The sequence below is a fragment of the Hemitrygon akajei genome, chromosome 22 (genome assembly GCF_048418815.1).
Source record: "Hemitrygon akajei chromosome 22, sHemAka1.3, whole genome shotgun sequence".
Taxonomy (NCBI): Eukaryota; Metazoa; Chordata; class Chondrichthyes; order Myliobatiformes; family Dasyatidae; genus Hemitrygon; species Hemitrygon akajei.
Genome location: NC_133145.1, coordinates 8,748,496 through 8,766,023, shown reverse-complemented (window position 1 = coordinate 8,766,023; position 17,528 = coordinate 8,748,496). Strand labels below are relative to the sequence as shown.

The 17,528-nt window shown below is 39.1% G+C and overlaps 1 protein-coding gene across 4 annotated transcripts in view; it reads left to right on the top strand.

Annotated features, from left to right (window-relative positions):
• The window catches only part of LOC140714953 (E3 ubiquitin/ISG15 ligase TRIM25-like), a 106,505-nt gene that overhangs the window by 7,024 nt on the left and 81,953 nt on the right, over nt 1–17,528 (top strand). For all 4 annotated transcript variants that reach the window (XR_012096033.1, XR_012096034.1, XR_012096035.1 and 1 more), the window contains exon 4: nt 3,257–3,428. Coding sequence is in view for 1 of the 4 variants with exons in the window: in XM_073026646.1 (XP_072882747.1) it covers nt 3,257–3,428 (172 nt within the window). In the remaining 3 variants the exon portion in view is untranslated. The remainder of the gene's footprint in view (nt 1–3,256; nt 3,429–17,528) is intronic.

The following is a 17,528-nucleotide window of genomic DNA, read 5'->3' as shown; positions in this document are numbered from 1 at the left end:
TATCACTAGTTGAGATGACATCCTTAGTCCGTAGTTGTTGGTGTTTTCATTATATAGCCCCCCGTTCGCTTGCTCGTGATTAGTTACCCCGGCAGTTGACCTTTGAATTCCATTGGCTGGCATTTCTTTGACTTCTAGGGGTTTGTAGATGGCATCTATTTCAATATGTTTGTTTTCAAAGTTATCAGAAGAGAACCACGCTTCAAAAAGTTCTTGTACCTTCTTCGTGTTTGCCTATGCCGGACCCTCCATGGTGTCCGAGTTACGGTAGTGTCCTCCTTGGTCTTCATGTACCGAGATCAGCAACAGTGGATCATGTCTCCATACTGCCAGTTTGTGTACCCATAATGAGTTGAGAGTTTACGTCCTGTCTGTCTGACATAGTTCATGTTGCACCTCCACAGGTGACCATGCACACCATATTGCTTTTGTTGTCTTTTCTGGTATATTGGTCCTTGAGACAACCCCCAGGGTCAGAGTTGGGACTACAATATTTTTCATTTGGTTTTTCATTAATCGGTGCGTGGGGTAAAATACTCCAGTTTGCAAAATTGAAAAGCCTGGAAGTATAGTTAACAGTGAAGAGGATTGTCAGATGACACAGACGGGCTTGTCTTGTGGGCAGATCATTAATCAAATTTCAGTAGAGATGTACATAGAACATAGAAACATAGAAAACCTACGGCACAATACAGACCGTTTGGCTCACAATGCTGAGCCGAGCATGTACTTACTTTAGAAATTACCTAGGGTAATTACACATAGCCCTATGTGTCCGGTGAAGTGATGCAATTTGATTGAGAGAATGAGAGGTGCTTTTGACGAAGTAACAACTGTAAAGCAAATGGGAATCTGGGATTTATAGACATCCATAGAGTAGGAAAGGAGCTCAGCATATCACAGAAACCAGCCTCCCTCCATGGACCCGAATGGTTTGCTTCCTCAGGAAAGCAGCCAACCTAATCCAAGACCCCACCCAACCTGGACATTCTCTCTTCTTCCCCCTTCCATCAGGAGGAGAGTGAAAAAGCATGAAATTATGAGCCACCAGGTTCAAGGATATTTCTGTCTCACTGTGATACTAATGAACAGACTTCTTGTATGATAGAATGGACTCGAGCTCACAAACTACGTCGTTTTAGCCTTGTACCCTATAGTCTGCCTTCACTGCACTTTCTCTACATCTGTAACATTTTATTCTGCATTCTGTTATTGTTTTTCCCTTTGTACTACCTTGATGTACTGATGTGATGAACTGGTCTTTCTGGATGACATACAAAAGAAAAGTTTTCCACTGTACCTTGGTGCATGTGGCCACTTTCCAAAATAAAAAGGGTCTTGGCCCAAAACATCATTTGCAACGCACACAAAATGCTGGAGCAACTCAGCAGGGCAGGCAGCGTCTATGGAAAAGATTAAACAATTGATGCTTTGGGCTGAGACTCATTGTTCATTTAGAAGGGTCTCTGTCTGAAACATTAACTGTTTATTCATTTCCGTAGAGGCTACCTGGCCTGCTAAGTTCCTCCAGCATTTTGCAGGTGTTACTTTGTAATTCCATTATCTGCAGACTTTCTTGTGTTTATAACCAATTTCCAAGTGGTGTTGATCTGCATGTAACACTAGGTTGGTCCACAAGTGGGGAACTGTGTCCAAGCCTGGTCAGTTTACTTCAGGGAGAGTGTTCAGGGAAGCTGTCAGAGGTTGCAGATTGTCACTTACTGGGGTGGGGGGGGGGGGGGGGTTCAGCTATGAGATTTAGCTGAAGAAGCTGGAGTTGTTCTGCTTGCAGCACACAGGATTGGATAAGTCCATAAAACGCAGGAACTGAATTTGGCCATTTGGCCCATTGAGTTTGCTCCAGTGAAGCTGGCCCCAATATCAGATGCTTCAAGAGTTTTATTTTACTTGGTGACGCTGTATTTTGTGATTGGCTGCCTGTAAATGTGGTGGAATAAGATCAGTTGGTGCTTTCAAGTGGGAGTCAGAAGGAACAAGTTATTTGATAGGCTGAGATAACGGAAGAGGGCAACACAACTAACAGGATCAACTCTATTTGAAGCCAGCCTAGACTGAATAAGCCAGTCTATGCTGTAACAGTTCAATGGCAGATTTTTCTCTTTTCTCTCTCTGTCCTTGCTTCAACAAAGATGGTGTTTACTGTCTTTTATTCTGCAGGGCTTATCTCTGTGTTATGTCTGTGGCATTTGCTATATCCATAAACCAGCTTTTTAAGAATCTCGAGTAGCACCTTTGATTCTACTAATTTCTGTTGCCCAGTTTCTAAATGTCTGATATTTAGGAACAGCTGAGGGACATGGGTTTGGCTCCATACCTTATGGAAATGTTGCTGGTCACTGTCAAAACGTTTATTTAATGCCTCAACCATTTCACTCTTTTCCATTATAATTTCTCAAGTGATCCTTCTAGTCAATCCTAGTTTTTGCTACAATCTTACAATCTTCAAATTCCCTTCTTGCCATTTTATCTTCATTTTATAATCTCCATTTTTCTGTCATCCTTTGCTGCTTCCTCAGATTCTTTCTTATTGTCAGTCTTATTCATATTTGTGATAATGTTATAATGCCCTTTTGTAATTCAGTGCCCCACAAATGCCCTATGTGTCGCCCTAGTGTGGTACCCCAAACTAGTGATTTCTGCTTGCTTTGGGAAGCAATCCTTGTGTACTGAGACCTCTGTTGAAATAGCTAGGGTCATTCCTTTGTTTCCATTCCAAATAACAGATGGAAAGAGCTAGGAGGTCTGAAGGGACCATTGGGCTGAGAACATACAACAGAGTGACAACCCATTGCACACCCTGGACTATTGTACAAGTTGTGAAAATTGTGACACCTCATTTGTGGCTGCAGCTCAGTTGGTGTAACTCATTGAGTCTCTCCCCAGACCTCGAACTCACATGCAGTGTGATGGTCTGGTGTTGTACTGAGGAAGTGTAGCATTGTCAAGGCTTTCATAGTTTGAGTGAAACATGAATCAAAGACTCCTTATCCCCTCCCAGTCGGATGTAAAGGGTCCTTCAGCACTGTTGAAAGATAGAGATAAAGGTGAAAAGGATGAATGATGACAGCCACTTAACTAACCCCAAGAAACAAATTACTTAATTATTATTTCATAGCTTTTTGTGGAATCTTTCCGTATACAACATAGTTGCTGTGGTAGATCAATGATTAAATTTTAAATTCATTGTTATTATTCAAATGGAAATATAAGCTCTTTTTCTTCTGTTTCTTGCCAGGACTCCCTCTGCTTCAGCAATGTTTCACAGGTCCCCGACGTCCCACAGTTCAAGTCCGACTTTGATTTCAAGCTGGCCCGTGCCAGCCGGGCTGCCGCCGAGCTCTCATCGCAAGTGAAGGAGTGCCTGCGGAGAGCAATGAAACGCAGACTGAAGAGCACGGAGAGGAGAGGTCAGTGAATTCCATGTTTGTGGCACTCGTGGGTTCTGTTTACCCAGGCAACTCACAAGAATGATCTCTAACCAAACCTCCCTCACCCAACTAGCAGCAGTGGTTGATACAATGGTGTGTCAGAAGTTGCACCACATGCTACACACAGTTTGAGATAGTAAGTGCTCACTAAATCTATACCATTCACTGTGTATATTGTGCAGAACAGGTTTGTGCTGTTGAATGGCCAGTATTCATAATGTTACAACTATCTGAATATTCCAAAATATTCATATTTTTGAACCATTGAAACATGGTTTGTATTTGGGGGGGGGGGGGGGGGAGGGTGTGTGTGTGTGTGTGTGTGTGTGTGTGTGTGTGTGTGTGTGTGTGTGTGTGTGTGTGTGTGTGTGTGTGTGTGTGTGTGTGTGTGTGTGTGTGTGTGTGTGTGTGTACATACATACATGCACAGGAGCAGATATCATTCCAGCTGTCCATCTAAAATTAACACCAATTCAGCTATGAGAATCAGAATCAGGTTTAATATCACCGGCATATGCTGTGAAATTGTTAACTTTGTGGAAGCAGTACAGTGCACTACATAATTATAAAAGGCAAAAGAAAACTGAATTACAGAATTATATGTTGATGGAGTACAGACTGAATAAGTTCATTTGAACTCTAAACACCAAGTGACTGGAGATAGATTCCCTTGTGTTATAGTCCTATTGTAAATTCCCGTTTATCCTTCAACCACAGGAGATGTCATCACACTGACTTGCTGCTTGTAGTAACTACACCTCTGTGCCCTTTGTCACTGGCCACTTGATACCTCAAAGCCTTCAGTCTCAAGGCCAGTTGGAAAATGAGAAGTATCTTTGTTACCTGAATTGTCAGTCGACCATTTTTGGGGATTCATAGGCTTATTTAGCACAGAAATGGGCCTTTTAACCCACGGAGTCAGCACTGACCATCAAACACCATCAGACACCCATTTTAATCTCCCCACATTCTGCTCAATTGCTTTCAGGTTCTCTCCCTTATCTACACACCAGGGACAATTTGCAATGGTCAATTAGCCAGCTCTTTGGAATTTGGAAGAGGGGATCAACTTGTGTATGTTTTCTGATTACACTAAATTGAGTGGAAAAGCAAATTGTGCAGAGGAGGTAGAGGGAGATAGATAGGTTATGTGAGTAAGCAAGGGTTTGGCAATGTTGTTGGTGTATAATGTTGGTGTCAGGTCATCCACTTTGGAAGGAAAAATAGAAGATTAGATTATTATTTAAGTGGTAAAGGGTTGCAGCATGCTGTTGTGCGGAGGGACTTGGGAGTACTTCTGCATGAATTGCAAAAGGTTGATTTACAGATGCAGCAGTTTATCAAGAAGTCAAATGGAATGTTGGCCTTCATTGCTGGAGGGATTGAATTCAAAGAGCAGGGAGGTTTTACAGCAATTGTACAGGGTATTAGTGGGCCACATTTGGAGCACTGTGTGCAGTTATGGTCTCCTTACCTGAGGAAAGGTATACTTGCTTTGTTGGTAGTGTAGAGGAGGTCCACGAATTTGATTCTTTCCAATATTTTTATTAGTTTCTACGTAGAAGAATACAGAGTACAAGGAAGTGCACGTAAAAGGTCAAAAAAGATTTTAAAAAACTATCAATTACATTATATCTGTTCATAATAACAATCTCATTACCCTGTATTCATGTAAGTTAATCAATAGTTATATTGAACAATACTAATTTATTACCAAAAAAAACAATCTAACCCCTACCAAGACCGAAGCTGTTCATTAAGGAGAAAAGAAGATAAAATACCTTCTCATATAATAAAAATTAATAATAGCCAATATCTGAGTTTAAACAACAAATTGAAGGTTTTGAAAATATTTCAGAAAAGGTCCCCACAATGTTTGAAAGTCTTGATGAGATTCAGAAATTGAATAACAAATCTTCTCTAAATCTAAACATGACATAACGTCGCATAGCCATTGAGCATGAGTAGGAGGAAAATACTTCCCATTTAAACAAAAGCGTCCTCCTAGCTATGAGAGCTGAAGGCCAAACTATGTAAATCGGATGCCTTCAGCTTAATATCTTGTCCTGCAACAATACCAAATATGGCCATCAGAGGGTTAGGCTTAAAATTGACTTTAAAAAGTAAGGAAAAAGTTTGAAAAACTTCCTTCCAATATTTTTCAAGATTCGGACAAGTCCAAAACATTTGAATTAATGAAGCTTCTCCATTATTACATCTGTCACAGTCGGGAGATACATCCGAATAAAAACGAGATATCTTATCCTTAGTCATATGAGCTCTATGTACCACCTTAAATTGTATGAGGAAATGACGAGTACATAGCGATGAAGTATTGACCAATTTAAAAATTTCATTCCAAGTTTCCTCAGATATTGATGTCTGTAAATCTTGTTCCCAGAGATTCTTAATTTAATCTAAAGGAACATTCCTCGTCTCCAGTAACATACCATAAATATTAGATATTGAACCATTAGGAAAAGGTGTCAAACTAAAAATTACATCTAGTAAGTTCTTATCTCAGCTTATTGGAAGTGTGCATAATTGAGATCTTAAAAAGACACTGATTTGTAAATATCTAAAGAAGTGAGTTTTGCGTAAGCTATATTTAGCTTTTTTAGCTTTTTGACAATTGCTCAAATGAAAAAAGGTTTCCTCCAACAAACAGATCCCAAAAACATTTAATACCCAACCTGTCCCATTCTTTAAAAACTAGATCAGTCTTGGAAGGTTTAAAAAAATTAGAATAAATGGGACTTGAAAAGGAAAACCTCAATAAACCAAAGTGTTTTCTAAATTGTATCCAGATCCTCAGAGTATGTTTAACTATTAATTTATCAGTTAGTTTACTTACAGATAAAGGAAGTGAGGATCCAAGAAAAGAAATAATAGAACATTTATTAACAGAGTTAGCTTCTAAAGAGACCCGAACCAGGCAGTCTACACAATTAATATAATATAGCCAAAGTGTAAGATATCGTAATAAAACCTAAAATTAGGTAAGGGTAAACCTCCAGACTTTTTAGGTTTTTGAAGGTGAACTTTATTTAAACGAGGACGTTTATTTTTCCATATATAAGAGGATAAAATAGAATCAAGAGAGTCAAAAAAGGATTTAGGAATAAAAACGGTAAAGCCTGTAAAAGATATATAAATTTAGATAGAATATTCATTTTAACAGAATTAATTTGTCCAATCAAAGATATTGAAAGAGGTGACCAATTTAATGATATCCTTTTTTCATGATTCAATAAAGTAAGAAAGTTTTCTTTAAACAGGTGTTTGTAATTCTTAGTGACTGTTACACCCAAATAAGTAAATTGATTCCTTACAACTTTAAAAGGGAGATTAGTATTAATTGATAACAAATTATTTAAAAGAAATAATTCACTCATATGTAGGTTCAATTTATATCTTGAAAACTTGATAAAACGGGAGAGTAAAGAAAGTACGCAAGATAACGAGGTCTCAACATTAGAGATAAACAGCAATATATCATCAGCGTAATGCGAAATTTTGTGAGTAATACCCCTCCTTAAAATACCACAGCTATCATTAGATTCTCGAAAAGCAATGGTAAGGGGTTTTAAAGCTAGATCAAAGAACAAAGGGCTCAACAGACAGCCTTGTCTAGTTCTGCGATGAAGTTTAAATGGTTTGGAATTTTGAAAATTAGTTAGAACCTGAGCAGAAGGAGATAGATAAAGTAATTTAATCCATTGAATAAAATCTGGTCCAAAATTAAATTTTTCTGAGGTTTTAAATAATTCCATTCAATGCAACCGAAGGCCTTCTCAGCATCTAAGGATATCACACATTCCGATATCTCCTGGGAGGGAGAGTAAATAACATTTAATATACGTCGTATATTAAAATGGGAATGTCGGTTTTTAATAAATCCAGTCTGATCATCAGAAATAATAGAAGCTAGAATATTTTCAATCCTATGAGCCAGAACTTTAGAAAGAATTTTAGTATCAACATTGAGTAATGAAATTGGCCTATATGAAGAGCATTCAGTTGGGTCCTTGTTTGTCTTTAGGATAAGCGAAATAGAGGCTTCATAGAAAGATTGAGGCAAGCTACCCAATTTGAAAGAATCCAAAAAGACTAAGTGTAACTGCGGTATAATTAATGAAGGAAAAGCCTTATAAAATTCTCCAGAAAATCCATCTGGACCCGAAGCCTTCCCCGAGTGTAATGAATTTATAGCCTTGGCAATTTCCTCATAAGAAATGGGTTGATCCATCTGTTTACAATTATCTGCAGAAAGTGCAGGGAAATTTAATTGATCTGGAAAATTATTCATTACAGTATTATCTTTAGGGGAATCAGAACTATAAAGTTTAGAATAGAATTCTCTAAAGTTATCATTTACTTCAGAGTGATCAGTTGTCCTATCACTATCAGTTTAGCAAATTTCATTAATTTGTCATTTAACTACAGAAGTTTTTAATTGGTTGGCCAGTACTTTGCCTGATTTATCTCCATGAATGTAAAATTGAGTTTTATGTTTAAGAAGTTGAGTTTCAATTGGATATGATAACAGAAGATCATATTTAGTTTTAACTTCATTTTATATAAAACAAGATCTGGAGCTATAGCACATATTGATCTAATTTCAATTGATTGGCTAATTAAATTCTTTCTTTATTAGCTTTATTCTTTACACTCGCAGTACAAGAAATAATTTGTCCTCTAATATAGGCCTTGAAAGTATCTCATACAATAAGATTAGAAGTCTCTTGCTTTTTATTCTCTTCAAAAAAGAAAATAACGTGGCTCTCTAGAAATTTAAAAAATTCCTTATCAGATAACGGTTGTATTAAAGTGTCAAAATCTGTTTGTTTGAGGAAGACCAGGGAGATTTAAAGATAGAAATACAGGAGCATGATCTGAAGCAGCAGTCTCTTTATATTCACAGGAACAAACTGATGAAATCATTTGACTATCAATAAAAAAATAATCAATCCTGGAATATGTATGATTAACATGGGAAAAAAATGAGTACCCCCTATCTAAAGGGTGTAAGAAATGCCAAACATCAACAATACCACATTTCAATAAAAGAGATTGAATAAACAAAGCTGATTTATTAAGAGGTATCGGTTTAGAAGATGATCGGTCCAAAATTGGGTCTAGCCAGCAGTTAAAATCTCCTCCCATCACCAAAGAATAAAGACTCAGATCTGCTAAAAACGAAAAAAAAACACTCAAAGAATCCAGGATCATCTACATTTGGGGCATACACATTGGCAAATACTATTAATTTATTATCTAGTTTTCCTGAAACTAATAAAACGTGCATTAATAACAGATACTACTTTATGTTGGACAAAGGAAAGTGTATTATATATAAGAATTGAAACTCCTCTAGATTTGACCTGAAAAGACGAATGAAAACAAAGTCCATTCCAACAGCTAAAAAACATAGATTATCACATTTGCGTATGTGAGTTTCTTGTGTAAAAAATAATAGGGACCTTAAATTTCCTAATATAAGCAAAAAATCTTATTACGTGTAACGGTGATTTAACCCTTTCATGTTAAAACTTAGTAAATTAATAGTTTGGTCCATTTTTAATATTATTTAAAGGAAGGGTTAAAATGTAAGGTAAAACCAATCCATAAACCTTGAGAAATGGTAACCAAGCAACCAGTTGGCTAAAAAAAATTTGAAAGCAGCTTCTGAGAGAAAAAAACCATCCTCCCACTCACTTCCCAAAGAAAGAAAACCAACCAATAGAAAGCCGGCATCTACAACTATGGACAACCCCCCCCCCCAAAAAAAAATCTGCTGATCGCTCCAATTAGTTTCAAGGTTGTTTATATTCCAACCTAGACTAAACAATATCCAAACAAGAAATTCAATTCTCGTATATCAAAAACACAGTATTAAAAAAAATACAAAAGGAAGTTAGTTACAAATGTTTACCAAAAGTAAAAGATACAATTATTCATATAGAAAGACATTAAACATTTAATCTTATATCTTCATGAAAAAACAGGCTAAGCAGTTAGCTTTCAAATTTAAAAAATCTTTATGCTTCAGCATTCAAACAAAACCATTTGAAGAATCTATCTTTAATGAGATTCTCAGTCAAACTGGGTAGCCAAGGAATGAGTTAAAACCCTTGTAAAAAAAATTCCAACAAAGCTTGTTTAAACTTCGCACATTCCTGCATAACCTCAAGCGAATAGTCTTCGAAAATCTTAATATTCCACCCTATATTGAATCATGCCCCTTCGACGGCATTTTAGATTAAAGTTTCTCATTTAATCTTGTGTCTTTGTGTAAGAACAAACTAAACAGCTAGCCTTTGGATTTTAAAAACCTTTGTATTTCAGCAGTCGAACGAAACCATTTAAAAGAACCATTTTTAAGTGTGATTCTAAGATGAGCTGGATAGCGAAGAGAGGGCTTGAAATCCATGTTAAAAAACTCGGGCATAACTTCTTTGAACTTAGCACGTTCCTGCATAACCTCAGGCGAGTAATCTTCAACAATTCTAATCTTGCAATCATGATAGTCAATCATGCCTCTTCAACGAGATTTGCATATTAACAGTTCCTTTGTTTTAAATTCATGAAAACAAATTATTACTGATCTTGGTCTGTCTCTGTTTGGAGGTCTAAACACGGGAGACCTGTGAACTTGATCAATCAAAGGCAAAGACGCCAACATTTCTGGAAATAATTCCTGCAGAAAATTTGTAAAGAATTCCATAGGATGATTACCTTTGATTAATTCTTCGAGACCCAGAACCCATAGGTTGTTCCATCTACTTCTATTTTCTATGTTGATAATCTTCTGTCTGAACTTTTTGTTGGACTTCGATTCCTTTTCACAAAGCTTTTGCAGTTCATCTACTTCCGTTTCCAGAGATGACAACATTGCTTCGTTATTTTTTATATGTTTATCGTGTTAACCATATATAACCATATAACAATTACAGCACGGAAACAGGCCATCTCGGCCCTTCTAGTCCGTGCCGACACTTACACTCACCTAGTCCCACTAGCCCACACTCAGCCGATAACCCTCCATTCCTTTCCTATCCATATACCTATCCAATTTTACTTTAAATGACAATACCGAACCTGCCTCTACCACTTCTACTGGAAGCTCATTCCACACAGCTACCACTCTCTGAGTAAAGAAATTCCCCCTCGTGTTACCCTTAAACTTTGCCCCCAACTCTCAAATCATGTCCTCTTGTTTGAATCTCCCCTACTCTCAATGGAAAAAGCCTATCCACGTCAACTCGATCTATCCCCCTCATTATTTTAAATACCTCTATCAAGTCCCCCCTCAACCTTCTACGCTCCAAAGAATAAAGACCTAACTTGTTCAGCCTTTCTCTGTAACTTAGGTGCTGAAACCCAGGTAACATTCTAGTAAATCTTCTCTGTACTCTCTCTATTTTGTTGATATCCTTACTATAATTCAGTGACCAGAACTTTACACAATACTCCAATTTCGGCCTTACCAATGCCTTGTACAATTTTAACATTACATCCCAACTCCTATACTCAATGCTCTGATTTATAAAGGTCAGCATACCAAAAGCTTTCTTCACCACCCTATCCACATGAGATTCCACCTTCAGGGAACTATGCACCGTTATTCCTAGATCACTGTTCTACTGCATTCTTCAATGCCCTACCATTTACCATGTATGTCCTTATTTGGATTATTCCTACCAAAATATAGCACCTCACACTTATCAGCCTTAAACTCCATCTGCCGTCTTTCAGCCCACTCTTCTAACTGGCCTAAATCTCTCTGCAAGCTTTGAAAACCTACTTCATTATCCACAACGCCTCCTACCTTAGTATCATCTGCATACTTACTAATGCAATTTACCACCCCATCATCCAGATTATTAATATATATGACAAACAACATTGGACCCAATACAGATTCCTGAGGCACACCACTAGTCACCGGCCTCCAACCTGACAAACAGTTATCCACCACTACTCTCTGGCATCTCCCATCTAGCCACTGTTGAATCAATTTTACTACTTCAATACTAGTACCTAACGATTGAACCTTCCTAACTAACCTTCCGTGAGGAACCTTGTCAAAGGCCTTACTGAAGTCCATATAGACAACATCCACTGCTTTACCCTTGTCAACTTTCCTAGTTAGCTCTTCAAAAAATTCAATAAGGTTTGTCAAACATGACCTTCCATGCACAAATCCATGCTGAGTATTCCTAACAGACCCTGTCTATCCAGATAGTTATATATACCATCTCTAAGAATACTTTCCATTAATTTACCCACCACTGACGTCAAACTGACAGGCCTATAATTGCTAGGTTTACTCTTAGAACCCTTTTTAAACAATGGAACCACATGAGCAATACGCCAATCCTCCGGCACCATCCCCGTTTCTAATGACATTTGAAATATTTCTGTCAGAGCCCCTGCTATTTCTACACCAACTTCCCTCAAGGTCCTAGGGAATATCCTGTCAGGACCCGGAGATTTATCCACTTTTATATTCCTTAAAAGCGCAAGTACTTCCTCCTCTTTAATTGTCATAGTTTCCATAACTCCCTACTTGTTTCCCTTACCTTACACAATTCAATATCCTTCTCCTGAGTGAATACCGAAGAAAAGAAATTGTTCAAAATCTCCCCCATCTCTTTTGGCTCCACACATAGCTGTCCACTCTATATAACTGTAGAAACCCTTCGGATTTATTTTCACCTTACTTACCAAAGCAACCACGTATCTTCTTTTAGCTTTTCTAATTTCTTTCTTAAGATTCTTTTTACATTCTTTATATTCCTCGAGCACCTCATTTATTCCATGCTGCCTATATTTATTGTAGATTTCCCTCTTTTTCCGAACCAAATTTCCAATATCCCTTGAAAACCATGGCGCTCTCAAACTTTTAACCTTTCCTTTCAACCTAACAGGAACAGAAAGATTCTGTACCCTCAAAATTTCACCTTTAAATGACCTCCATTTCTCTATTACATCCTTCCTATAAAAAAATTGTCCCAATCGACTCCTTCTAAATCCTTTTGCATCTCCTCAAAGTTAGCCTTTCTCCAATCAAAAATCTCAACCCTGGGTCCAGTCCTATCCTCCATAATTATATTGAAACTAATGGTATTGTGACTATTGTGTTCATTAAGAGTTTGCTGAATAGAAGCCAATTTACCATATATTTGTTTAAATTCAGAGCTGAATAGTTGAAACTTCTCAGAGGCTTCTCGTGTCTGACTTGCAGCAAATCCATAATTGAATCCAAAGAAACAGGGGGATCATCCTTTTTTGTACCCCTGCCACCCCTTAATGTAGCCATAATAAAAAAAATCACACTTAAAAAGGAAGTTTCAAGGCAGGTTGGAAATAGTAAGATAATTAGAGTTGGAGTAACAGGAGATTGCTGTTAGTCCATCAGCCACCACCAAGAAATCTCCACAAATTTGATTCTGAGATGAGAGAAAAGATTGTGTCACCTGGGACTATACTCACTTGAATTCAGTAGAATGAAGTTGTTCTTACAGAAACAATCAAAATTATGAAAGGGATAGCTAAGAGAGTCAGGAAAGTTGTTTTCACTGGTAAGATGGTGTCTAGCAGTTCAACTAGTTAGGATGGCGCTGATAAGTGGTGACTCTGTGTGTCTACGTGCAGCTCCAGTGAGAATCATCAAATATGCAAGTTTAGGACTACTACAGCTGAAACCTACAATCACAACCACGGAAGCTTCAGTAAGCAGCATTGTATTAAGATATTTAAGATAAAATCTATCAATAGTCAAAACTGACAGATCCCAGTCAGCAGACTCAGGTCATGAGTGCAGTTTCCTATAAGAAAACAGAAGTGGGGACAGTGTGCCATTTTACAGGTATGATTGAAACACCAAGGCCTTAGCACCCTACTCCCCACTATCATGCTGGGAAATGCACAGTCTCTAGAAAATAAAATTGAAGACCTCAAGGCAAGATCACAGTACCAGAGGGACATCAGGGGCTGCTGTGTACTTTGCTTCACCAAAACATGGCTATTCCTCCCCCCCACCCCCATTTCAGATGCAGCACTGCAGCCCAATGACTTCTCTATTCTCTGCAAAGTTAGGACAGCTCAGTATTTTAAAGGTAGAGGAGGTGGAATGTGCTTTATTTCTGAACTCATCATGGTGCACAGACGTGACAGTTCTGTCTCAGTCTTGCTCACCCGACCTGGAACATCTACAAGTTAAAATTCAATTTATTGTCATTCAACCATACATATCACCAAACAAAACAACATTCCTGTGGACCAAGGTGCGCACACAAACAACACATAAAATAATATTACTACAGATAAATTAAGAAATAATAAGGCACACATATGATATCAGTTAAAAGGTAAACAGTATAATGCTACTGGTGCTTCATATGTGATGAGACCTGGGTGGTGGCAATGAGTTCAGTAGTTCAGTGGTCAAGTGCTATCCTTTTTATCTGCAGAGGGAGTTTTTGCCATCACTTTGGTAGTGGTATACATTCCACTTTAGGCCAACACTGGAGGAACTGAGCACAGTAATCATCAGGCATGAAACAGTGTACCATCATGCCTTCCCTAACTTTGCAGGGGATTTCAACCAGTCCAGCTTGAAGAAGTTTCTGAACAACTACAAATATGGTGAATGAATATACCATGGTTGTCATGGACTTTATTAAAACAGTTGTAGACAGGTGTGTCTCCACAAAATGATTCAGAGGTTTCCCCAACCAGGAGCCCTGGATGAAACATAAGATCTACAATCTGCTGAGGGCCTGATTAGAGACATTCAAGTCTGGTGACCAATCAAGTTGCAAGAGGCCCAGGTGCAATCTCCAGAAAGCTATCTCATGGATGAAGTAGCAATTCCAGGCTAATCTTGAATCAGTAAAAGATGCTCAACAGTTGCAGCAGGGTTAGATGCTATCACCTCTCATAAAGTTAAATCAAGCGACATAGGCGACCACAGGGCTTTACTTCTAGATGAGCTCAATGACTGCTATGCTCCCTTTGACCACCAAAACACGGAGGAAATACCGCGAATTCCTGTAGCCCCTGATTATTCTGTGACTTTTGTTCTGAAACCGATGGGAAGGGTGAACCCATGAAAAGCATTCAGCTCAAACAGGGTACCTAGCTAAGTACTAAAGACCGGTGTTGATCAACTGGCTGGAGTGTTTACCAAGATCTTTAACCTCACACTTCAACAGTCTGAGGTACCCACCTGCTTCAAGCAGGCTTTTCTTTTACCGGTGCCTAAGAAGGATGTGGTGAAGGATCTTACCAGGCAAGATGGCGGTGCGACGCTGCGCGCAGAGGCCACTCCAGGAATGAATATCTGTTATCTGTAAGTAGGGGCCGTGTACAATCCTGATTTGATGGAGACGGACGTGTGAAGCACGGAGGAACATCTGGTGAAACTTTTGAAATGCCTGTTTCGCTGCCGCTGCTACTGTGCGATCGGAAAAATCTCCAGGAGGAAGGCCCCGAATCCTCGGCTTTGCCTGTTGCTTGGCAGCCGGTGCTGGGGTCGAAGAGCTTAGCAGAGATGGTGCTCGGTGTCAGAGGGCTGGTCGGAGGCTTGAAGATTTCGGACGGACTCGGAGTTGGCTGTGGTCGGAGCTCCCAAAGTGCTGTATTGGCAAGCTGCGGCGCTGGAGGTTCATGGCAGGAAGAGTTTTTCTTCCTTCTACCGTCTGCGTGAGATGATGGGCTGTCGGGACTTTGAGACTCTCTTTTTAAAACCGTGCCATGGACTGCTCTTTATCAGATTACGGTATTGCTTTGCACTGTTGAAACTGTGTTATAATTATGTGGTCTTTATCAGTCTTTTATCAATTATGGTTTTGTCTGCACCGTTGAAACTATATGTTAACTATAACTATATGTAACTATGTGGTTTTGTGTAGGTCTTGTAGCTTTAGGTTTGTCTGATGGGTTTGTAGTTCCTTTCCGGGGAACGTGCTAAGACGGTAGCGCGATATCGATACGCAGCAGCCTCTCCGGACTCTGGATTGGGGATTACCAAACGTTATGTGGTTTTTCTTGTGTGGTCTGTTTTGTGCTTTTTTCGTGATATTATTCCGGAGAACGTTTTCTCATTTTTTAACTGCATTGTATTTGTGGTTATAAATGACAATAAACTGAATCTGAACTGCCTCAATGACTATCACCCAGTAGCACTTACATCCACACTGGTGAAGTGTTTTGAGAGGCTGGTGATAAAACATATCAACTCCTGCCTGAGAAATGACTTGGATCCACTCCAATTTGCCTAACCGAGCAACAGGTCCACAATAGAAGCCACCTCATTGGCTCTTCACTCAACTCTGGAACATCTGGACAGCAAAGATGTATAAATCAGGATGCTCTTTATCGACTACAGCTCAACACTCAGTGCTACCATCCCCTCAAGACGAATCAATAAGCTTCAAGACCTTGGCCTCAATTCCTTCTTGTGAAATTGGATCCTCAATTTCCTCACTTGCCGGTTCCAGTCAATCCAAGTTGGCACAATCTCCATCAGCACAGGTGCACCACAGTGCTGGGTGCTTAGCCCCTTGCTCTACTCGCTTTACACTTGTGACTGTGTGGCTAAGCACAGCTCAAATGCCATATTCTAGTTTGCTGATGACGCCACTATTGTGTGCTGAATCAAAGGTGGTGATGAATCAGCATATAGGAGGGAGATTGAAAATGAGGCTGAGTGGTGCCATAACAGCAACCTTTTACTTAATGTCAGCAAGACCAAGGAGTTGATTATTCGACTTCAGGAGAAGTAAACCAGAGGTTAATGAGCCATTCCTCATCAGAGGATCAGAGGTAGAGAGGTCAGCAACTTTAAATTTCCAGGTGTTATTATTTTGGAGGACCTGTCCTGAGCCCAGCATGTAAGTGAAATAATGAAGAAAGCATGGTAGTGCTTTTACTTCCATAGGAGTTTGCAGAGATTTGGCATGACATCTAAAACATTGACAAAATTCTTTAAATGTGTAGTGGAGAGTACATTGACTGGTTGCATCATTATATAGTCTGGAGACACCAATGGCCTTGAATGGAAAATCCTATGAAGAGTAGTGGATATGGACCGGTCCATCACACGCAAAGCTGTTCCTACCATTGAGCACATCTACGTGAAGTGTTGTCGCAGGAAAACGGCATCCATCATCAGCAACTCTCATCATCCAGGTAATGCTCTCTCCTCGCTGCTGCCATCAGGAAGAAGGTACAGGAGTATCAGGGCTCACACCACCAGGTTCAGGAACAGTTAATACTTTCAACCATCAGGCTCTGGAACCAAAGGGGATGATTGCACTCAATTTCACTTGCCCCATCATTGAAATGTTCCCACAACCTATGAACTTATTTTCAAAGACTCCATCGCATATTCTGAATATCTATCTATCTATCTATCTCATTTATTTATTTATTTATTCATTCTTTTTTTATATATTTCCACAGTTTGTAGTCTTTTGCCCACTGTTTGAATGCCCAAGTTGTTGCGGTCTTTCATTGATTCTAGAAACATAAGAAAACTTACAGCACAATACAGGCCCTTGGGCCCACAATGCTGTACTGAACATGTACTTACCTTAGAAATTACCTCGGGTTACCCATAGCCCTCTATTTTTCTAAACTCCATATACCTATCCAGGAGTCTCTTAAACGACCCTATTGTATCCACCTCCACCACTGCCCATTCCACACACTCACCACTTTCTGCATAAAAAAACTTACCCCTGACATCTCTGTGCCATTTCATGTTAGCCATTTCAGCCTTGGGGAAAAAGCCTCTGACTATCCACACGATCAATGCCTCTCATCGTCTTATACACCTCTATCAGGTCACATCTCATCCTCCGACACTCCAAGGAGAAAAGGCAGAGTTCACTCAACCTATTCTCATAAGGCATGCTCCCCAATCCAGACAACATCCTTGTAAGTTTCCTCTGCACCCTTTTTATAGTTTCCACATCCTTCCTATAGTGAGGTGACCAGAACTGAGTACAGTACTCCAAGTGGGGTCTGACCAGGGTATGTAGTTGTAACAATACTTTTCGGCTCTTG